At 39.3% G+C, this 24,106-nt stretch overlaps 1 protein-coding gene across 5 annotated transcripts in view; it reads left to right on the top strand.

The window, feature by feature from the left end:
* The window catches only part of POLD3 (DNA polymerase delta 3, accessory subunit), a 44,346-nt gene extending 23,169 nt beyond the window's left edge, over positions 1-21,177 (top strand). For 4 of the 5 annotated variants that reach the window (NM_001167904.3, XM_010812697.4, XM_010812698.3 and 1 more), the window contains 7 exon segments: positions 1,030-1,294; positions 1,908-1,980; positions 4,037-4,202; positions 7,539-7,645; positions 13,412-13,521; positions 14,619-14,697; positions 18,946-21,177. In NM_001167904.3, coding sequence (NP_001161376.1) covers positions 1,030-1,294; positions 1,908-1,980; positions 4,037-4,202; positions 7,539-7,645; positions 13,412-13,521; positions 14,619-14,697; positions 18,946-19,148 — 1,003 coding nt within the window. In that variant the 3' untranslated portion in view covers positions 19,149-21,177. 5 annotated transcript variants of the gene reach the window in all.
* The last annotated feature ends 2,929 nt before the right edge of the window (positions 21,178-24,106 follow it).

Genomic DNA, 24,106 nt, shown 5'->3' on the forward strand with positions numbered 1-24,106 from the left:
CATCACATAGTTTCTTAACCTCCATCTTCTCCCATCCCAAGTTGAGATGATACACTAAAGAAGGGAGAGAAGCCAGAAGACTCACTTTCAGTATCTTAAATAATCTCTCTTTGAATCTTTGTATGCGCCAGGTCTTGTACTAGGTACCAGAAATACAAAGGATGAATAATATACTCACCCTCAAGGAGCTCTCACCTATCCTCAATAAGCAAAAGACTGAGGGAAATAAAATGTTGTTCTTTGTCAGGAAATGTTGGAAAACTTTGCTTTAAGTACAACCATTTCAGAAGGATGGATCAGTTACCCATTTACAACATAGAACACTATATTTTGGATTTTTGTGAAACAGGCACATCTACAGTGATTACAGAGGAAGAGATGAATGTTCCCTTTAATATGGCATGCAAAGTGTGCCAAATTTTTCACTTGGCTATGGGCAGACTTCTCTGGTGCTGTTAGTTGAGATTATTATAAATTATTAACAAATGACTATAAAGGACCACAGGTTACAGGAGCTAGTGGCTCTGTTCCCAGCTTATTCCGTGTTCTAAAGCATGATCCATTCTGGTCAGGAGAGTTGCCAGGAAATTTGTTAATATTTAAAGCTTTAATTTTGAGTTAGTCAATATTTATGGTATATCTAGCCCTATAAGGTAGAGGTCTTTAAAAATAAGAGATAACCATTTGGTTTACCACAGTTGGTGAAATTACTAATATTTTCGTATTGTTTGGTATATTCTTACTATTTTGAATTAGGGTGCTTTTTCAAAAAAGCAAAAATACCCATACAGTTTGGTAGAAGACACCTGTTTTCAGTCTTAGTTTTATTACCAACAAGATGTATAATCTAGGACTTCACTCACCTCTCTCCAGTACTTGTTGCACAAACTTATTTCTAAAATCCATTTTAATTGTAAAATTTCCTAATTTTATAGTATTAGGGTTAGAAAGCATTGTGTAGAAGAAGCAAGAGTTTGAAAGGAAGGTTTGATATGGACAGTTAATTTAATGTGACATTTCTGTCCTCAGGTTTAGTGCCATCCAGTGTGCAGCTGCAGTTCCTAGAGCTCCTGCCGAATCCTCCTCTTCTGAAAAGCTTGAGCAGTCAGATCCTCCGGTATCACCTGAGATGCAAGCCAGCGATGAGCTGACAACCAATGGTCACGGCCCACCTGTCCCCAAACAGAGTTCCCAGCAGCCCAAAGGAATCATGGGCATGTTTGCTTCTAAAGCTGCTTCTAAAGCCCAAGATGCCAATAAGGAAACCAAAACAGAGGCTAAAGAAGTAATGAATGTAAGTCTTCTCTCAGCTCAGAATGGGGAACTAGAAAGCATTTGATAATTCCAGTGGTTGTGGTTTAATTATATAAGGTTCTGATATTTAGTTCTAGTTTTTTCTACTTTGGTGTAGGTCGTTTAATTCTTGGGCCGATAGTTTGATCTTTGTTTAAATCCTCATTTTCCGTTCTGTGAGGGAGAGGTCATCTTGTTAAGTAATTTGGATGTCATATTGTTGTTAAGTGGTGGAACCAGAATGCAGTTCCACTTACGGTGATTACAAATGTAATGTTCTGAAGGTTTTTCCCCGTTTTGTACCATATTGCCTCTGATCTGTTTTAATTCTGTCAAAGTAAGTAGTTTTTAAATATAATAAAAAAATGTTTAGACACATTCATGGATAATAATTTTATAAAAACTATGAGAAACTAAGCTTTGGAGATGAATACCAAACGCTGTGTGGTCTGGCTTTGTTCTTATACCTAGTATGTACGCACTCTGGCATGGTAATATAGAGGCTCTATGATCACGACAGTGTGTTCTACTATTGACATTTTTTACTGTTTCTTGAAGAACAGCCTAAACACAGAAAAAAAAATCATGTGTGTTTTCTTTTGCTTTGCTTTCAGGCATCTTCGGTAGGCCCCAAGGCACCAGGGAAGGGGAATGTCATAAGCAATTTTTTTGGAAAAGCTGCTATGAGTAAGCATGTTCTTAGGTTCCTTTGACTAATATGTGAATGTTAATATAATAACCTTTTATCGGAGGTGAAGGCCACCTTGTACAGTTTTTACCCATCTAACACACTACTCTGTGGTTTTCCTACATCCTGACATAAATTTGCAGTCTACAAACCTGTGTATTGATGAACATAACCGACTGGAACAGTGGATTTTACTGGTGAGCTGGGTTTGGTTGAGATCTCCTGAAGGATAGTTTACTTATTTTTGATTTTACTTCCTGCCTTGGAAAGAGAATTAAATAATAGGGTTCTTGAAAATGAGTGATTAAAGTAAAAGGGAAGTTGCTTGGTTAAACAGTGTACTGTTAATATCTTGGATGCTTTGTCGGTTTGCCTGGTATGACCATTCTGTTTCCTAAGGGGCTGCAAAAACAAATTTTTTGCCTTTCTTATTTTTGCAGATTACTTACAGTAATGAACTAGACCTCAGTTTGAATTAAGAGGGCCCAGGTAGTAATGACCATTTATAAATATTTACATTTTGAGAAAGCAAATCTCCTTTATTTAAAAATATATATTTGGGTGAGAATTCTTTCAAATAAAAAGAACCAATAATCACATATTTCCGTACTTCTCATATCAAATACACATCCCCTGAGGGTATGTGGCCAGAATACCAGGAAGAATGCAGGAGTTGAAGGGTAATTATGGCACACTTCTTGGAGCATAATGCTTTACAAAGATTTTGTGGGAAGCAATTTTGTTACATGCCTATGCAAGCAAAATTAGTCAGAAATCTGCTTTTCTGTGATGGTCAAAATGGTAGTTAGGGGATAGATTGGGGTAATAGTTTTTTTATTTCCCATAAAAGCTATCATAAAACATTTTTATATTCTGAAAAAAATAATGAAAATTTGCTACTTTCAGGTTACTGGGAAAGCATGATTGTATTATTTCAGGCCCAATGCATAAGGCCAGTGCAGGAGATACAAGTGATGTGGGTTTGATCCCTGGGTCAGGAAGATTCCTTTGGGGAGGAAATGGAAACCCATTCCATTATTCTTGCCTGGAAAATCCCATGGATAGAGGAGCATGGCGGGCTACAGTCCATGGGGTTGCACAGAGTCAGACATGACTGAGCACATGTACACACAGTGCATAAGGAGGGCTTCCTCCTCCTGTGAAAACGTATCATGCTAAGGTCTTTCATCTTATGAATGGGTAGACAATATGTGACAGATGGAATACTTTTAAGCTATAAAAAGCAATGAAGTACTGAGACATGCTACAAAATAGATGAACCTTGAAAATGGCAAAATGAAAGACGCTGAACACAAAAGGCCACATGTTATATGATTCCATTTATACAAAAGGTTCAGAATAGGCAAACCTAGAGAGACAGAGAGGTTGTTAAGGGATGGTTTGTGGAGTACAGGATTTCTTTTAGAGGTGATGAAATGTTCTAAAATTGGATAGTGGTGTTGGAATTAAGCACTGAATTGTACAGTTTATAAGGGTAAATTTTATGATATATGAATTCTGTCTCAGTAACAAACACCTTAATGTTTTATATATTTTTAAAAATTGCAGCATTGGTGACAAATTAGGAAGTCGTCATCTGTTATCTTTCTTTGCTTAAAAAGGTTTTTCATATTTTTTTCAGTATAAAAAGGAGATGCTTTTCTGCTGTCATAATTCATAAGCTGCATATTCTTGGGAAACATCTTTAATCCCTCTGACTCTTAATTTCCTCATAACAAATGAGAATGTTGGTACTTCATAAATTTGTATTCATTTTTTTCTAAGTCCTACTTTTACTATCATTTGGCCTGGGGGCTATGATATAATGAGGGATTAGCAGGAGGCAGAAATGAAAACAGTTTCAACTAGAGTGGTAGTTGGAAAGGAGAAATGTTCTCTTGACTAGACCATGAGCTCTGTTAGGACGGGGACTGTTTTTCATCCCTTTAGCCCATGTTCCTAATATATTACCTGGCACTTAGTAAACTGTCAAAGGAATGATAAATTAATATTGCACGACGGGGTTATATATCATCTGCTATACTTTATTTATAGATAAACTTAAAGTCAATTTGGATTCAGAACAAGAAGTGAAAGAAGAAAAAAAAGTGGAGCAACCTCCTCTGTCTGTCACTGAACCAAAGCTGGCAGCCCCTGTGGACCTGAAGAAATCTAGCAAAAAAGCAGAGCCTGTTAGGATGCAACAGAAAGAAAAAAAAAGGTAGGAAAATTTTGTTGCTTGTGAGGGAAGAGTGTCTCTGCTGGGGGTGAAAAGGTCTGGGCTTATTGACAGGCAGGCAGTTTTCAGTTGAGTACTAAATCCTACTTAATGCCTTAGGGATACAGCTGTATAACCAAAATTGAGAGAGACGCTCCATAGCTTATCTAGTGAAGCAGAACTTGAATCAACCAGTTCGGGTGATGTAGAGCCCAAAGCCAGTTTTTTGGGGCCCCATTGATCTAAATTGATTGTCTTCTTTACTTCAGTTTATACTTGTGGGCATGGCGTAAGTGTGCCTGAGCATATGTCTCTGTGGCTGTTTTTCACCTTAGATTGCCAGATGAGGGGTTACTGTTTCCAGTGAAATTTAAGAGAAAAAGTTCTTTGTTTTCTTTTTGTATCAATGAGTTTATTTTTCAAGTGGTAAAATGTAATTAGAAAAGAAAATAAAAAGCACACAAGCTGTTAAAAATGAATCCAGGAATTTGAGACACTACCTCATAGTTGGTAGGAACTGGTCTGTTGAAAGAAATTCTAAAGGACACTGTCAGCACTGATAGGCCCAGAAATACTTGAGTTTTGTGGCAAGGTTGTGGCCACTCTATTAGAAAACATAAACAAAATGCTGAAGTTGCAGAGGGTCAAAGCTCTGTCCAGTGGGCCTCACCTCCTCAGAATGTGTGATATGGATGGGTTAAAATGTCTCCTCCCGTGAGTACAATTCTCATTGATAGTTACTGCCAGGATCACGTTCAGTATTTCACCACCAAGTGGGATGTTAACTCTCTGTTTTTAACACATGGTCTTCCCTTGTGGTTCAGCTGGTAAAGAATCCGCCTGCAACGCGGGAGACCTGGGTTCAATCCCTGGGTTGGGAAGATCCCCTGGAAAAGGGAATGGCTACCCACTCCAGTATTCTGGCCTGGAGAATTTCATGTACTATACAGTCCATGGGGTCGCAAAGAGTTGGCATTTTAATACATGAACTTTACCAGATTCAGGAAGTTCTTTTCTGTTCTTAGTTTGATGTTTTATAAAATGAGTGTTGAGTTTTGACAGATACTTCTTCTACATTTATTGAGGTGAATGTATGGTGTTTATAAATGAGTGTTGAATTTTGACAGATACTTTTTCTACATTTATTGAGGTAAATGTATGGTGTTTCTGTTAATGTGGTGAATTACACCGACTAGTTCTCAAATTTTAAACCAACCTTGCATTCTTGAGATAAACCCCACTTGGTCATGATGTATTATCCTTTTTATTATTGCTAGATTTGATTTGTTAATGTTAATAATTTTTTGCATCTATGTTTATGGGGGTATAATCAGTTATATTATCTTTGCTGGTAATGTCTTTACCAGATTTCAGTATCAAAGTTATGCTCATTTCATGTGATTAGTTAAGAGGAGTATCTTCTTCCTCTGTTTTCCAAAAGAGTTTATGTAAGATATGTTTTGGTTTTTTTTTTTCTTAAAAATTTGATAAAATTCACCAGTGGATCCAGGCTTGGAGTTTTCTTTGTGGGAAAATTTTTATTATGAATTTGATTTCTTTAAATAGAGCTATTCAAGTACATCTTTATTCTTTTGTGGTCAGTTTTGAATGTGTTTTTAAAAAAATGTATTTCATCTAAGTTAAAATTGTTCTTAATATATATAACCTTATTCTTTGAATATCTACAGAATCTGTAGGTATTGCTACAGATTTCTTCTTTCATTCCTAGTACTGGTACTATATACTTTTTATCAATCTTATAAAAGTCTTACTGATTTTATTAGTTTTCTTGAAAAATAACTTTTACCGTTTAAAATTTTCTGTTTCATTGATTTCTGCTCTTTATTATTTCCTTCTGCTTTGGGTTTATTCTTTGTCTAGCTTAAGGTAAAAAAATATATTGATATTTGTTATATAAGAAGTATGAAAAATTAAAAAAAAAAAGTATGGTTGAAGGTAAAAACTATGTCTTGTCCTTATTTGTGTCTGTAACACACAGTAGGCCCTTGATAAATTATTGTTGATTGAATGAATAGTGTGGTGGAGTATCCAGATAGAAGAGCTAAATAATGTCAAGATGAATTTAGGTTTTTTTATTATGTCATTGTTGCTGTTCAGTTGCTAAGTCGTGTCTGACTCTGCAACCTCATGGACTGCAGCACACCAGGCTTCCCTGTCCTTCACTGTCTCCTGGAGTTTGCTCAGACTCACGTCCATTGAGTCTGTGATGCCATCCAACCATCTCATCCTCTGTCATCCCCTTCTCCTCCTGCCCTCAGTCTTTGCCAGTAGCAGTCTTTTCCAGTGAGTTGGCTCTTTGCATCAGGTGGCCAAAGTTTTGGAGCTTCAGCTTCAGCATCAGTCCTTCCAATGAATATTCAGAGTTGACTTCCTTTAGGATTGACTGGTCTGGTCTCCTTGCTGTCTAAGAGACTCTCAAGAGTCCTCCAGCACCACAGTTCAAAAGCATCAATTCTTTGGCACTCAGCCTTCTTTATGGTCCAACTCTCACATCCATATGTGACTACTGGAAAAAACCATAGCTTTGACTATATGGACCTTTGTCAGCAAAGTGATGTCTCTGCTTTTTAATACGCTTTGTAGGTTTGTCATAGCTTTTCTTCCAAGGAGCAAGTGTCTTTTAATTTCATGGCTGCAGTCACTATCCACAGTGATTTTAGAGTTAGAGTCACCTTAATGTTTTCTGCCTATGCCTTTGTTCATGTTGTTCTTTCTTTATAAAATTATGTCTCCCTTTTCTATCTGATAAACTGTTTAGATTTTGATTTTAAAATAAGACTCATGTCACTTAACATTTATTTGTTCAGAAAAATTTATCATATTGTATTTTATAGTCAGTGGTATTTGTATCTGTTTTTCCTGCCAGAGCTTCTTAAGAACAATGGTACTTTTTTGATCTTTGCATCTGGGTGTTTAGCAAAACGTCTTTATGTAAGTAGTAGCTGCTTATTTAATGCTTGTTGAATGACTGAATCAACAGTCATTCAACTGTTGCATTCATAATGCTTGTTGACTTAATGAATTATGAATGCATTCATAATGCTTGTTGAATGACTGAATCAAAAGTAGGGGAAGTAAGGAATTTAAAGAAATTTTCAATGATCTGGTAAGTAGCTTACAGTGGTCTTTAGAGAGCTAGAGGAAGTTTTTATTCTGAAGTGACTTAGTTGTGTGTGGGCAGTTAGTGGAGTATCCTACTTTTATTTTCTACCCTCTGGAATTAAGTTCATGAATTATGAAGCAAGGCCGATAGTAGCTTATGAATACTTACATTTTTATTTTGTGTAACATGCTTAAATTATTCCCAAATGGCAACAGGAGGAAGCAAATGGAGTTATCTGATGATGAGACAAAAGAAACTGAAAACATGAAGAAAAAGAGGAGAAGAATCAAACTTCCTGAGTCTGATAGCAGTGAAGATGAAGGTGGGCATTGCTAATTTTTTTATTTTAAATTTTAATTTAAAATTTTAATTTTTGGCTAGTGGGATTGTCTCAGTCAAATTGGGCTGCTATTATAAGAATACCATAGACTGGGAGGCATAAACCACAGGACTTTATTCCTTATAGTTCTGAAGGCTGAGAAGTTCAAAATCAAGGTACAAGCTGATTCAGTTCCTGGGAGAGGCTCTCTTCCTCATTTGTAGAAGAATACCTCCTTTCGTGTTATCCATGGTAGAGAAAGAAATCATCTTCTTTGTGTCTCTAATCTCATTCATTACAGTCCTGTCCTCGTTTTATCTCCCAAAGGTCCCTTTCCTGCTACTATTGATGATTTGGGCTTCAACATATAAATTTTGAGGGAACACAAATATTCGGTCCACAGAAGGGTCAGTTCTTCTTGTGATGACTTTAGCTCAAGAAGCTAAAAAGTTGCTTATTATGGGTTGCAGTGACAATAGTAATCCTAGGACTGAGAGACACAGTGTACCTGTTTCTGTTCAAAACCAACTTTTAACCTTTTAACAAGAACCATAATCTTCTGGTAATTTGTGAAAGTAGCAAACACAAAGAGAAGGAGGATAAGGATTATTATTATATTTATTATCAAGGATATTTTCTTTTTTAAAAAATAAAATGGAGCTCTTCCTTTGGGTACCTTCATGTGTGTCTTATAAAAAGTGAGATTGTAGGCATCAGGGGTAATGGTGCTGTTTTGTACCACATAAGTAAAAGCACACTGAGATGAATCTGCATTGTTGTTGTGGAAAAGGAATGACACTGTGGACCCTCCTAGTTTTAAGTTGTAGACACTGCTGTAAAATAAGTACAGAGTACGGGCAAGAATCTCGCCTGGAAAATTAATGTGCCTTTTAAGAGAAGATCAAGTAGTCTAAGAGCCAATTCAAGTATTCTTCCCAAATTATGTAAATGAAAATATATAGAAAAAGGAGGGACTTCTCTGATGGTCCACTGGTTAAGACTGCATTCCCAGTACATGGGGCCCAGGTTCAACCCCTGGTCAGGGAACTAGATCCTACATGAAACTAAGATTCTTCATGCACGTGGCAATGAAGATCCCTTAGTGCCGCAACTAAGACCCAGTACAGCCAAGTAAATTTTTTTTAAAAAGACCAAAGAGAAGGATTTCTGGGTTGGACTGATATGCCATATGACTTCATCTCTGAAAAGCCTGCTCTGAGAACTGGTGGTGAAAAGCTTGAGCTGCTGTGATTGATTCTCCATGAATTCATGGCATATTATTTTAGGAAATGGCCAGAACTCTCATCCAAAGGGATTCAGCATCATGTAAAGGTAGACGAAAGCAAACAAACTGAGAGATTCTTTAAGAGATTAAAGAGAAATGAATGCAAAAAAAGAAACCTGCTATGCTGTTGAAGGGCAAAGCTAAACTTGTTAAACTCCAGTCTTACCAGAAACTACTATAAGAAGCACTAAAAGTGGTAACAGAGGCAACCCAAACTGGGGGAGTGTTATCTCGAGTGAGCTGAAAAACAAATTATAGATGGCAGTCACACAAAGGAAACGAACAGACCTGAGAAACTGTACAAGCAGGTTGACTGTGCCTATGGCAGGGCTGCACCTTGGACTCCTCCCTCGACTTAGGGTTTTTGTTGACTGTGAAACAGATAGGGATTTGGTATTGTGAGCATCCCAGTGGGATGCTGAATCCTCATTCCATGTCATTTATCAAAATGATTTAACCAAGATCACAGAAAGGAAGATTTCGAAGTGTGTAGATGAAACAACCATCAAGGAACATTCTGATTGGTTAAGAGTTGAGGAAATAGAGGCAACTCTGCAGACACATAGGAAAATAACTTAGAAGGTAACTTAGGAATGTGTGCTAACTGGAGCAGTCATCCCTAATTCCAACCAGGAAAAGAACTTGAGGAAGATTCTGGATAAGTCTTTGAAATCATCAGCCTTAATATACATTAAAAAATAAACTAGATACTCTAGTATTAGTGAAGGAGTCAGCCGTAATACTGTGATTGATTGAACACTCTTTACATACTTCTGAAATACTCTCTGTAGTTCTAATCCTTAGCTCACAAAAATGATACTCTTAAGTGACTAGAAATAAGAGTGGGGTTATTTAGTCTGGAAGGGAGAAGAAATGTGAAAGAGGTGGGCAACCCATTATAACATGATACAGAGCAGAGGCACTCAGATTTTTTTTATCTGGGAAAGATAATTTTTGGCATTTGACTAAATTTATAAACTATTGCCATTTTATTCCTAAATTTCTTCTTTGTCTCAGAGCCAATGGGATTTTACTTTAAACCTTCATACAGTCTCTAACCTGCTATTGCTTTATTTCTGCTATGCTGAATATGTGCTGTCAGTTCAGTAAGCTATCTTCAGCTAGAAGTTGGCAACAGAAGTGGAGCAAATGGCAGAGACTTTGGAGTCAGACAGACCTGGGTTTAAAAGCTTACCTCCACTACTGACTGTGACTTTAGGCAGGTTACTTCTTCAGTTCCTTGTTTTCTCTTCTCTAAGATAGGATGTTATCACATAAGATAGGCCTTTTATGAACATCAAATAAAATGCTGTTTGAAAAGTGCCAGGACAATGCTTAACATATAATCAGTTTTCTTAATATTCACCCCACTTTTCCTGTTGAAAGTCAGTAAGCGTTTAATGGTAATAATATACTTGAAAGTACCTTCTCTCAGAAAACTCCCTTCAACTTCATATTCTTAACTATATACCCGAGAAAGTATTCCTTTTTCTTTCTCCCTGGCAGACTCATAAGCACCGTTAGCAGTTCTGTATACTCTCTGTCTAAAGTAAAGAAAGGCCAGACCCAGAAAGAAATAACATGAAGAGTAATATCTATATTGCTAGGAAAAAGTAGTTTTAACTGGTATGTTTCAGGCTTTGCTACCGTTTTCAGTCCTTGCAAATTGTTTATAGAGAATGGTAAGCAAATGACCCACCCCCACCCCTTTTTTGAAGGTTAAGATAAGTAGTTTAAAAAATTTCCTAGGAAGCTATGAATGGTTTCCAGGAATTCTAATTACCCATCTCTTCCAGAAAACTGGTAAACAGTGGTTACATTGCTAGATCCCTGCAATTATCTTTACCACAGTTCTTATTCTGCCCCAGTGAAGGGTGCTTTCCTGGGGTAAGTGATGTTTCACTACTTGAGTACCTTTCATCTGAAGAGCTGCAAAATCACTTACAAATATATTTAAAACACACCAATGCACCCATCATTCCATAGCTTATATCACTAAAAATATGTTGAAGGAGTACAGTCGTCTTGGTAATAAAGACTAAGGCAGACAGACATGGATTCTAACATATGAAAGTGGGCAAGTATTTTTTTTATTAAGTCTCTTTGAACCTTGGTTGTATAAAACAAATAGTAATAGTGATTTTTGTGGGGTTATTATAAAAATGAATGATTAATGTTTGTAAGCCCAGAAAATTCTAGTTGTTTTCCCTATCCTTTCTTAAAATATTGTAATTAAAAAAAAATTTAAGTAATACATATATAAGTGTTATATATTAATAGTAACCTCTCCTATCAGACTCACCTAATTGACTGATGCTTCTCTTGTCAACTTCTTCTCATCCGCCTTCCATCTTCCAAGGGTTTGTTGAAATTTCTTATTCCTGAGGAGCTCTTGGCTCCTGTGACATTCTCTTCCCTATTATGAGGGGGTTACATTTCTTTCCTTTATTATTGTTACGTTTCTCATCGAGGGTGTGTGGAAGGCAGAGGGAGGCATATGCCGAATCTTCCTTGACTTAGAAGCTCCTCATCCCAATTATAGTTCAGAAAATGATTCTTTTATTAAAAATGTTACTGTATATTCAGCGCTAGGGAAGTGGTGGTGCCTCTGCCTGTATGGAGCTTAAGAGTCTGAAGGGGGCTCTAAACAGCTCCACACGTGCAGTGAGGGGGTCTTAGAGGGTGCCGCTGGGATTGTGTGTTTTCCTTGGTTAAGTCAAGTGGTTGCAGAACTGGAAACAGAATCAGAACTCATAAATTTATGACTGAGTACTCAAAATTCCTTTTCTTTGGCGTCCTCACTGCATAAACGTCTCTCCTACCACTGTAACTCATTGCTTCACAGCTTTCTTAATAACTATACCTTCAGGAAAATGGGTGCTTGGTTCTGGTGGTTTGACTGGACTTTTTCTTTCTCAAGCTCCTGACATGTTCTAGCCTCCCAGTGCTGGTTAATAGCTGGACCACTTTGCTTTTATGTTTCTATTTCCTAGAGTTTATAAAGTTTGGGGGCCCATTTCATACTTGAAGTGTGTAATTTATTGTTTCTTTCTGGCTGTTGTTCTGCTTCACCTCTTTAGGTCATTTGGCCTTGAACTCTCCACTGTCATAATTTTTAACACTGACCTAATGAGTTGGGAGAATTTCAGATCCAAGACTTGTGCTAAGAATTTGAATACAGCCAGGAGATTCAGGGAGCAGGTGAGGCTAAGCAGCTCCCCAATCCCTTGACCAGCAGTTTCTTTGCGGTGATTAAGCAATGGGTCAGCTGAGGATTTTCACTTCCCTTCTCATGGGCCTTAAACTAAGACCACTGTTTCTGGAACTGTTCAAAACTGATGGGATCCCTCTGGTGGTGCTCTCTTTTCAGGTGGTACCATTTCCATAATCATATTTGTCTCCTTAAAATATTCTTTTCTTGCTGATCATATAATGAGCAAGTCTTAGTTGTTAGAGCTATAATTGTGATCATCATTTCAAAGATGATTCCACAACCCCATGGTTTATGCTGTTCAATGTCAGCTGGAAAATTTAAGTCTAACGGACATCTCAGGTGATTGCAAATAGTCCTTAAATCACAGTCACAAAATCATTGTTACTATTATTTATTGCATACAACAGAAGTTCATAGAGATTTTTTAAAAACTTGCCCACCTTCATATGCTAGGATCCATATTGGTCTGCCTTAGTCTTTATTATTAACCCAAGTGTTCTCCTTCAGTATGCTTTTAGTGACATAAGCTTAAGGAATGATGGATGTGTTGGTGTGTTTCAAATGTAGTTGGAATGGAGTTGTAGCTCTTCCGTTGAAAGGTGCTCACACTTGGTATAATCTGAGGACTCTCTCCACTTACTTCATCTTAAGAAAATGTCTGTCCCTGCATGGTAGGCAGCATGGGATAGTTGAAATAGTCAGGCTGCGGAATCAGACTGACTGGGGTTTAAAACCTCTTGCCTCAGTTGCAAGCTCTGTGCCCCTGGCAAGCTAATCAACCTCTCAGAACCTCTGTTTACCCAACTCTAATGTATGAATGATAGTATTTGTCTCTTAGGTTTGTTATAAGGCGAAAGTGAAGTAATGTCACTGAAATAGATGACACATGGTAGATGATCAGTGGATATTTTTAAAACAACTGCATACCCTGACTTATCTATAAAATTAGAAGCTAGCTAAGATGATCTCTAAGGTACATTCCAGCTCTAATAATTTTTTTAATTGGACTACAATTGCTTTACGATGCCAGCTCTAAAAATTTTTGATTCTTTGATTCTCTTTATATGAAAATTGATAAAATGTGTATTTTAAAGATATCTGTCTAGTTATATGTATATTAATAGATATATAACTGCACAGTCCTTGATTGTCGTGAATTACTGCTTGCAGAATACCCTTTGCTGGACGTGGAAGTGTAGAGAACTAGTGAGCGGGCATTGTACCAGACACTGTCGTGGTTCTCTTATCTAAGTTTGTTCCCTTATTTCAGTCATACCAGACTCTCCTGGAGCTTATGAAGCTGAGTCACCATCCCCACCTCCTCCTTCTCCTTCTCCTGAACCAGTGCTAAAGACTGAGCCGGAGCCTCCTCCTGTCAAGGTAAAACTTTACTGGGATGTGTCCTTTATCGCCCAAGAATGAAGCCACTCTGCTGCGTTAGTTCTCTGCTCTACACTTCACATGTGGCAGTAGCTGGCTCCTATCTCATCCTGCTCTCCTGTAGGTGGTACAGAATGGACATTCCCTCTCTTCTCACAGGAAGGGCAAGTTGAGCCATAGGGCATCATCTCAGGAATGTAGCCGAGGTCAATCCTGGGGGCTCTTTAGTTTTTCATGACTTCCAGTTTCAGAGCAGCTGTGCTATCCAACTTCTATTGGCATTATGCACAGTTAAGTGTAGCAGAGTTTGTGAAAGAGTAGAACAAACAACTTATGTGTCTTTGTTGCTCTTCTAGAAAAGGGCTGCAAATGGGGAAATACAGTTTCCAGTAATCTTCAGCTGGGTCTTGTCTGCATCTTTAAGTGTAAATAATGAAGGATTGAGAAGTTGGGTTTGTTTTTTTTTTTTCTTTATGATTATTAGTTTTCCTTAATTCATTGACTGTCATTTAAATTTGGCACTAAATTCCTCATTAGCTTAAAAGAAAATGGAGTGAAAGGCCAGTGGAGAGAAAAAGAAGTTGGTATAAGTAAACCTTTTTGATACTGAATTAGACAGTTGTAATGTTGCAGTGTCGAGGCTGAACTAGCAGGTATCCGCAGCAAGGCTGGATGCCTTGGAGACCTGCAGTCTAGGGGCCTTCCCTGGGCACTTCCAGTATCTGCTGTGGCCTTCCGTTAAAGCCCTTACCGCAGTGGTCTGTGTTCCTTGTCTCTCTCCTCCAACTAAGGCTGTTGTCGTATTGGTCTTTTTAACCATGGTGCCTACTCTCTCCAACAAAAGTTTGTTGACTGAATGAACACAATTCTTTGCTCAGCATGCGGCCTCTCTTCTCACAGTGAGGTATCAATGAGCATAACTTGTCTGTGGTTGGGCTGGTCCCCTAAAGGGAAATTTGTAGATACCTTGTGTAACTTTTTATCCTCATAAAATATTGGAGGGTGATTGTCAAAAGATAAAAAAAAATTTTGTTCTTCTCTACAGCTTGATTGGTTAGTTTAATGTTGTATCCTCTGATCTTCCTGTGACCTTTTAGGGCTCCGATGGAGAAAACAAAAGAAAACGAAAACGTGTGCTGAAATCTAAAACCTTTACAGATGAGGAGGGCTGCATGGGTAAGAAAAAATGTTGGCTCCAGGGATAGAGTTATGACCGTAGAGAGCACCTTAATCCCTCACAGAGCAGGGCGCCTCATCACCATGTGATGCTGGCTGCTTGGCTGTGGCCCACACTGAGTGGCTGAGTCGGGGAACACTGCAACTACAGAGAACCTGCTTCCTGTTTGTTTCATACACTTGAGATCTTGGATAAAAGTTGCAGCGTCTCTGGTTGGGGAGTTTCTTATCTGTGGCGTGGAGGGGAAAATAGCCATTTTGCCTACATGTGAGATTGTTGTGAAGATTCACGTGAAGTAATAGATTTAAAAAAAACACTTTCAAGGTGAAAACCACAATACCAACTTTAAGTATTATCAAAGACACTGAGAAACAAGTGGGGTTGTTTTGAACGTTTATTTTATACATTTGAACTGTGGAAAAGAGGCTCCTGCAGATGATTGGACTCTGAAGAGAGTGTCAGGAGTCGTCTTCATATTTTGTCCCATTTGTTGTTTAGAGGGGTATGACTTCCATATCACTTCCTGTGTGTTTCCTGTTTTGTAAGTCATGTTAGATAAAAGCATGTTCCTTTTACAGAGATGTAGAGGGAAAATGCAATTCAGGCTTTGAGTCATCACTTGAGTCCCGATGAAATGTTAAAATCCTGGTACTATCTTTTGTGTTTGTGATGAGTTGTGGGTTTAGGCTCTTCAACCTCTTGTTAGGGAGATGGCCCTTAAGTGTCATTTCTTTTTTCCTGTGGCATCTGCCACACCTCAGCTCTTGTAGAGAAGTATTTTTTCCCTTTTCTTGATTTTCCTTTTCTGGTTCACATTTTTGTCTTAAAAAGGTTTAATTGACTATGAAGAATCAACTTTTCCAAACAGTGTGCTTGTTAAAACTAGTGAAGACATCTCATTGACCTTGAGCCTCTCTGGTTCCCTACCTCACTCAGCTGAAAAGGCCTCTGCCACTTTCACTGTAGCATATGCTTGGGGAGTAAAATTCCTCACACAGGACATTTTGGTCTTTGCAGTGCCAACTTTCTCGTGAGCCTATGAATTCTGGACTTTGGTCTTGTTTTATTTGTTTTTGCTTTCAATCTTCTAGTCATGAATTTCAAGCCTCTTGGTTTGTTAGTGGTAATTTATGTATTTACTATTGAATTTTTTTATTCGTTTTCATTTTAAGAGGACAGAAGCATCAGTGCTAGTTTTTTCCTCCTGCTACCCCAAAAGAAAAGCATCAAAAATACCTTTATAAGAGTTCATTGGGGATTTGTGGCTAATTACATATTGCTTTGTTCAAAACACAGTTCTCAAGTTTTGGCCAGGTATGGGATGTGAACTTTTTTGTACTCCTGTCTCCAGACAGGACTATTAAGAGCCTTGGATGCAACAATGAAAACTGTGCTCACATAGCACATTTTTTTTGAAAAGTTTTTATTCCAAACTCAACTTAATGAATCTTGGCTCCTGTAACCAACAAAAGAGTTCTGCTTTTCTCTCTGTGCTCAGACTGTTCCAAACGTACCAGCTCAGGGGGCTTGTCCTGCCCTGTGCTGGATCGCAGTTATTCTGTAGATTTAAAAAGCTGATCTTTCCCTTTCTGTAAGTTCACTGCAGGGACTGGGGAGCTGGGCCCCTGAGATATGTGTGGGGTAGACTTCTGGACAGGGTAGATTTATAAGAGCAAAACAGTTGAGTGGAAAAGAATTCTGTTACCCCCACAAACTGGGCCTTTTTTTTTTTTATGGCAGCCCAGAAAAGTGGCATGTTGTTCAGCTAAAATAAAGGTCCTGTATTTTTAAGTTGAAATCTCCTTTGTTCTGTAGTTTGAAGTAGCTACAGCTTTGAATATAGAAATGCTCCTTTTAGCTCTTAAGGGCTATACCAAGTGTTCTGCTTAAGAAATTCTGTTGATGCTGCCCTGACTGATTTTTAACTCCTTTAAGCAATGGATTGCACAGAACTGGCAATGAGACAGCCAGTGGTTAGTCAAGAAATAATGAGCTAATTGATGCTGAAGTTTAATATTATAGACATGCCACCAGTTTAATACAGAATATAGCTTATGGAGGAGCAAGTTTTGTAGTAAGTCATGTCTTTTCTGTATGTGTAGATAGATGGCTCTTTGGACTTGCCTGATTTGAGATATTGAGTAAACAGCTCATAATTTTGTTCCAAAATCCAGTTATGTAGTACTTTGGCATCAGAATGGGGATGATGTTCTGCAATCATAATTGTTGCACTATAGGCCTACCATGGAAGGTCTCTAAATAATCTGAGAGCAACATTTCTTACATTTTGCTGAGTATATACATTACTTGAAGATCTTGCCAGATTTCAAATTCTGATTCAGTAGGCCCTGAGGGTAGGACTTAAGATTCTGTATTTCTAATAAGCTCATGGGAGATGCTAATGCCTCTGGTCTGGGAAGCCTTAAGGCCTCCAAGAATGCTCAATATATATTTTAAACTTTTTAGTGTTTATGTAGTCTCCAAGTTGGCAGGAGTCACCCAAAGTGAATTCTAGGCTCTTGAAAGTAATGATAAATCCTAGGAACTCTTGCGGGGTGGGGGTGGGAGGACGACTGTTAATTATGCATCCTTAATAAGAATAGACGGATAAGGTGAAGGAATACTCCACTGCTAGAGCCAGTTGATCTCCAGCATGGCCAATGAGGGGAAAATATAGCATTAAAGAGAGCTTGCCAGAGATTACTGGATGTATTTGTACTTTCTCTGAGGCAGCAGATGACCTTTTACAGGGAAGCAACGAACAGTGATTCTCAAGGTGTGGCCCCCAGACCAGCGGCATGTCAGTATCACCTGGGAACATGTTAGAAAAGCAAATTCTCAGGTCTGCCCCAGACCTACTGAATCTAAACACTCTGGAAATAAAGCCCAGCCATCCATGCTTAAACAAGGCTTCAAGTAATTCTGATACACATTAAAATTGGAGGTTAGGTAAGTGACATACTAGGTATTAGAACACAGGTGTATTTGATTCCAAAGTCTATGCCTCTAGAACAGTTTGACTGACATATTTTATTTGAAAGACATGATCAATAATTGAGAGCTTGAAACTATCACTGTTCCTTAATGGGAAAAAAAAATACCTTTCACTTTGCTCACTTGAATATGTATTATGCATATTATGCATATGCATGTATATGCATATTACTCTGTTCCGCTAAGAAAAGGAGTTCTCCGTTTTTCATCATGTGCTGAGAAAGGGCTTAGGTGGTGTTGGTTGTGCAGCTGCTGCATCTCTCTAAAGTCACAGGAGGGTGGCATTGTACTGTTTCTTGTGGTTGCTGTGTACACTGCAGTAGTACTGAAGAACCTCGTCGGTTCTGGAACATCATTGTTGGAAGCCACTGTCTGTGCCTGTGCCCTGGGGGCTTTCTTGTAGTGACTCCTCACTCATGGAGATTTTTTTAAAAGTTTCCTGTAGGAAGAATTCAGTGAATATTTTGGTAGGAGAAAAGGCAAAATATGCCCTTGGCCGACAGGGAGTAAAAGCACTGGTAACTTTCTCATTTTATCATCGTCTTTCCTTAAAACTATCAGGTTTGCCATCTGATTGAGTTTGCCTGAGATAGTGTCTTCATGATGCAGACCACTGCTAAATCTTGGGTCACTGAGAACCAAGAACTGAACAAGGGAGGAACTAGCTAATCTCCAGTTCTCTGTACTTAGGACACATGGAGCCTCGTGACATCAGGGCAGGGCTAGCCAGGAGGTACCATGGCAGTGAGCCTAGCTAGGCAGGACGGGGACTAGCAGGTGGAACCGAGACTAAGAGCGGGAAAACCAGAGGTGGCGATGGCAGCACTGTGGGTCAGGAGGTGAGACTGAAGAAGTCAGTGAGAGTGTGGAGGTAGAAGCAAGTGTTTGAGATTGGAAGCAGACGGTTCTCATACAGGGTTCAGGCAGTTAGCTAGCACAGACCAAGGCCCAAATGCAGGATTTGGGCAATCAAATGATACGGGCCCACTCAAAGATGGGACACAGCAGTGACAGGATAGGGGTAATGTTGATTTTGAGCCACAGCTCGGGCCTGTGAGCTCAAGATACTGTCTCCAGCCTGAGGTGGGATCTGATCTCCCAGCAGTATTAAGCTGCGGTGATCGGTGAGCACACCTCTCTTGGTCAGTGGGACTGAGGGGATTGGAGTGAACCAGACAGCTTACTCTCTCTAGAGAGCAGTGTTCTAAATGACTCAACCCACCCATATCCTGTTTTTTCCCTCGTTCTACCAGTGACTGAGAAAGTCTACGAGAGTGAATCCTGCACAGATAGTGAAGAAGAGCTTAAGATGAAGACTTCCTCTGTCCATAGGCCTCCTGCCATGGCTGTGAAAAAGGAACCCAAAGAGGAACGAAAGGGCCCAAAGAAGGGAACTGCTGCTATGGGCAAAGCCAATAGACAAGTGGCCATTACTGGCTTCTTCCAGAGAAAGTGAACTGCCATCTCTGCTAGGTCAGAGATGTGGTGTGGTCAAGGGACAAGCCCAGGACGTACAGACTCTCACTTACTGTGTAAGTTCATCCAGCGCCTCGCCTCACCTGTGTCAAAAGACTGTTCTTCCACCCTGTAAGGTTTATACGGCTTCTGGTTTTCAGCAAAAAAGAAATCACCTGGACGCAAGAGGCAAAAGAATATTTAAAAAGCTGTTACCTTCTAATGACATTTTTTTAAGCACAATTTTGACCTGTCCAGGAGAAGGTTTCACTCCAAAAATATATTGGAACGGGTTTCTGAATTATCACTGAAGCCATTAGTGGCTAATCCACTGTGTCCTACCCATCCTTTGCCCTTACCCATCCATGTGTGGCTCAGGAAGTGATCCTCCTCGTTCTTTTGTGCTCCGTGGACTTATGCAGGTATTTTTTTATCCCTGAATTTTACTGGGTGTGTCTATCATCCCCCTACACTCCCTTCCCCACTACCACCCTTCTGTGTGAAGTATTTTCTGTAAGTCTTTTAAAGCTTGGACTAAGGCTGAAACAAAAATCTGCCTGTAATCCTCTTATCCTCCATTATAAAGTACACTGACACACCTGGCCACAGACCAGCATGTTACTTGTGTTCTAGCCCTTTCACAAAAGCTCTTACTCTCTAGACCTTTACTTGCAATTAGTGGTTAGGGAAAAGCCTGAGGCAGAGCACAAATAGAAAGTAATGATGTATTCAACCCCCAGAAATTACTTAGAGTCAGCACTGATGATATTAGAGGACTTGTCATGTTGCTGGCGGAGGGTGTGCTGTATATTGCTCTTTGTGATTTTTGTCTCCTCTCCGCTCTCCCTTTCCCACTGTCAAGACCTAGAGAGGGAAACCCACACAGTGAAATGAAGGCTAAAAAGAGAAGTCCCTTCTTACACACAGTGTACGACAGTTAAGTAAAATTTCTCCTCTTCAAGGAACCTGAATATTAGAAACAGCAGTTTTCCAGAAAGGTAATGAGAAAGAGGTAAAGCACCTTGGCTGTCAGTGTCGCTCCTCTGTAGTTTTAACTCCCCACGTGCTTAAAAGTAAAGGTTCCCCAAGAAGAGATGGAGAGAGCCAAGTCATTGGTACATCTCAACATTTTCATTTTTTATTCGTGGAAAATCATTTATTTAGTGAAAACTTGGAAGCAACTTCCTGTATGGCTGGACAGTGAGCTTGGGGGATGGAGGTGGTGTGGTCGACCTTGCACAGTGAGCTCCGAGGAGAGGAAAGGAACGCAGGCTCAGCTGCTGGCCTGACTCATGACTAACAGAGGAGGGATGTCTGACTTGCCTCTTCTCCATCCACCTTTGCCTGGTGTATGTCGTAAGTGATGCAGTCAGCCATCTACTGTTTAAGGTTAGGTTTGTGACTGACCTTTAATTAATAGGAGCTTCTTTAAGCAACTGTCATCCAGGCCCCTCCAGCCAGGCACCCCATGGACTTGATTAAAACCAGAGGTTTGGGAGATGAGTCCCGGCGATATGTCTACAACTTGAGAAGACAGAGGCTTTGTGAGCAAGCTGAGTAAAGGTTGACATATTCCAAACCTCTTTCTTTTTAAAACGTAAAAGGACAGAGAGAAGGCTGGAAGGGCTGAACTTAAACCTTTACAAAAAAATATCTGGAGAGGAATCCCTTTTAAATGGTTATTTTTGTCATTGCCTCTAGTCATTTTTCTAACTAGAAATGGAAAATTAAAAAAGCAACAATCCAGTCGTTTTTTAAAAAATTACATTGGGATCTCTAATAAAATCACATTTCAAATTGCAAACCTCTGGTGCTGGTGGAGTTCTGTCTTTGCAAGGATAATGCAAATCCTGTGATCACTGTGCCCAGTACGCTGCCTACACTCTGAGCCGTCTGTGAGGCTTGGTAAGTAGTAAGTACTGGCTGTTTTTTTCTTTTTGTAAAAAAAAACAAAAAACAAAAAAAAAACTACCATGTTATTCACATGAGTTAAATAAATTTGAGAAGTTGTTTTAAAACAGTGTTTCAAACTGAGTGTCTGATGAGTCTGTTACTTGACAGGACAGCAAGAGTGTATGCAATTATTCAAACTCTGAACAGGAAGAAGGCTGGTTTTCAGTTTATATTGTTAAAATAGCATACCCATAGTCTGAGATGGACAAGTTATTTGCTGTCTTCATCACTTTTCAGCCCTGTGGGAAATCTTAGTTTCAGCCAACCTCATGTTTTAGTTCCTTGAGAAGAAATTCTTGTCCTGATCCTGCACATTGTGTTAGTCTGGCTTCACTACTTGCTGGCTGTATGACCACGGGCAGATTTCTAAACCTCAGGTTCTTTATCAAACTAGAGCTCAGACAAGTTACCGTGGATTGTCAAGGGTGAAGTAATTTATATACAGAATAAATTCAGAACACGTAGGTGCTTTGCAAATGATGGCTTCCTTCTTGATGTCATAAATGATGCAATTAGCCACCAGCTTCCTGAAATGTTATCGAGGATATGACCCAGATGTTACACTCTTTCAAAATCATCATTCTGGCTGTAAATGTAGTCAAAGAGGGAACGAAGATTGTTATACTGTTTTATGCAAGGTTTTAGAGAGTATATTTTCCTACTGAGAGAAAGTAAGATTCACAAATGACTATCTTTACTATTCATGAAGACATTGTACATCACGTCAGGCTTCTGTCGTGACCACTAGACTATAGAATCCTAGAAATTCTATAGAAATCCTAGTTTCTTCTACTAGTTGTCCTCAGGAACTGGTAGAAGAAATAAGGAGGTAAAATGAAATTGCAGCCTCACATGGTGAGTGCAGTTGTAAATGAGCACAGGGTCTTCTGAGAGCCCACAGGAGGGCGGGTGTTGGGGAAGTCTTCCCAAAGGAGAGAAAACTAAGCAATTTTTCTGAAGGATGAGTAGGATTCTACCAGGCAAAGATGAAAGGATTTTTTCCAGGCAGAGGAACAGGACTTTTAGGGGGAAAGGAACTGTTAGAATTTGGAAATAGGGAGGAAAATAAACCGAGAAGCGAAGTCAGGGTCTTGCTAAGGAATTTGGATTTTATTTGAAAACTGTGGGGGCCAATTGAAGAATTTTAAGAAGAGTAACATTAGAAGTTGATGTTTGTTTAAGCATGACAGCTGGCATTGTCTTTGATTTTGTGTGCCATATAGGGAGTGTTTCTACCCATGCTCGCACGTTGTATCTTAGTTCTAGTGATATTTAAAGTTCTGATGGAATTAAAAATGTCCTGGTTAAAGTACGACTGCTTAATTCTGGCAGTCGGGATAGGCAGCTGCAGTATTTTCCCTTGTCTTCCTGCATCAACACAACTTTCTCTAGCAGAAGTGATTTCAAGTTTTTAAAAAGTGATTTTAAAAAACTGGTAGTTCTCCTCTGACATCTCAGTGATATGTGGCTCTGCTCATTTCCCTGAAAAAAGCAGAGGACGAGTGGAACAGTTCTATTCCTTTTCTTTGTTTCTCTAAGAAGACATTAGTTATTATACAGGAGAGAGCTGAAGAGAAGGGCCATATAAGGAAACGAAATAGTTGCTCCAGGACCTGAGTAGAGTGAGTGCATAATAACATATTTGCCAGAAACGTACTCTGTGTCAAGACTCGTTTTGGTAAACTTGTCTCCTTTCATTGGTTCTGGGACCTCAGTATGCTGTCATGCAGCTTTTTACCACCATGAAACATTCTGGGGCTGCCTCGTTTTGTTGGGAAAAGGCAGTGTTGCTTTCTGAATTATTACCCTGGCGGCTCTGTAAATCAGCCCATGTTGTCACCATGCCCTCTCTGAAGGGCACATTGTACCCAAATGACTGCATTTAGGATTGACTCTTGCCACTCCCTGCTGCTTGACACTTCTCACCACTTGTATCTGTGTCCAGTTTTTTTTCGTGTGTTCTTAAGTGTGGGCCACCCACAGATTGCCACCCAGGCTCTTGAGCCTGAGAAACTTGGGAAGGCTTCTGATCCAAACCCACCTTAACTCTAGAATTCCCCTTCATTTCAACCCCTAACTATCGTCTGGCTCCTCCACCACCTCTGCCCTTCTTTTTTCTCATTTGCTTTTTGCCAGACTTCTTGTTTTTTGAGGCTTCACTTTGGCTTCCCCCTCCCCCCTTTTTTTTAACACTCAAAGTTCTTCACGGCTAGTCTTTTTTTCAGTCCTTTAGGCTTGCTTTCTCAAGGTTCTTATGTCTTCTACTGAACTGCTCATGAAGAATGGGAAAAAATCACATTGTTCAGTATCTGCTTTGGTCATTCAAATCCAAAGGGTCAGGGAGTTGTTGAAGAATAGTTATATTTAGTCCTAGATAAGGTACTTGAGGGATTGCAAGAGCTCAGAGGTTAGCATTTTGGAGTGGAGCACACGCACACTAAAGAGCATTGTATAGCAGCTGAGATGGTGCTTAGGTGAGGGGCAAGAGGGACTTAATTCAGAACAGAACCGGGATAATCATAATGGGCAAAATCCATAGTCCCATGTAAAGAATAATAGGATTTAAGACAAGAAACAGGCTGAGGGAGGCTCACCATTTTAGTGGATTTTTCTCTAGCTGTTTGAACATGACTATTTACATAATCATGGTGTAAGTAAACCATGATCAAGTGAATCCTTACTGGGGTTATTTCTGCCCTACCTTAAAAATGAGAATATTGACAAGATAGCAAGCATGTACCCAGGGTTATTCCAAAAGGCAGGATCTACATATATTGGATCAGTGTAAATTCAACTCAGTTTTGCACACACACAACAATTTTGACATACTGGGGAAGCAGGAAGCTGTGATGGAAGCAACACAAGTTGGGAGGCAGTGGGCCTGGATTCAAACCCTGTGCCAGGCACTGACATCAAGTGAGGTACTCATCTTCCAAGAACTTGTTTCTTCATTCTTAGAATGAGCTATACCATCTACACTAAAGGGTTGTTTTCAGGCTCCATAAA

The sequence above is a fragment of the Bos taurus genome, chromosome 15 (genome assembly GCF_002263795.3).
Source record: "Bos taurus isolate L1 Dominette 01449 registration number 42190680 breed Hereford chromosome 15, ARS-UCD2.0, whole genome shotgun sequence".
NCBI classification, from domain to species: domain Eukaryota; kingdom Metazoa; phylum Chordata; class Mammalia; order Artiodactyla; family Bovidae; genus Bos; species Bos taurus.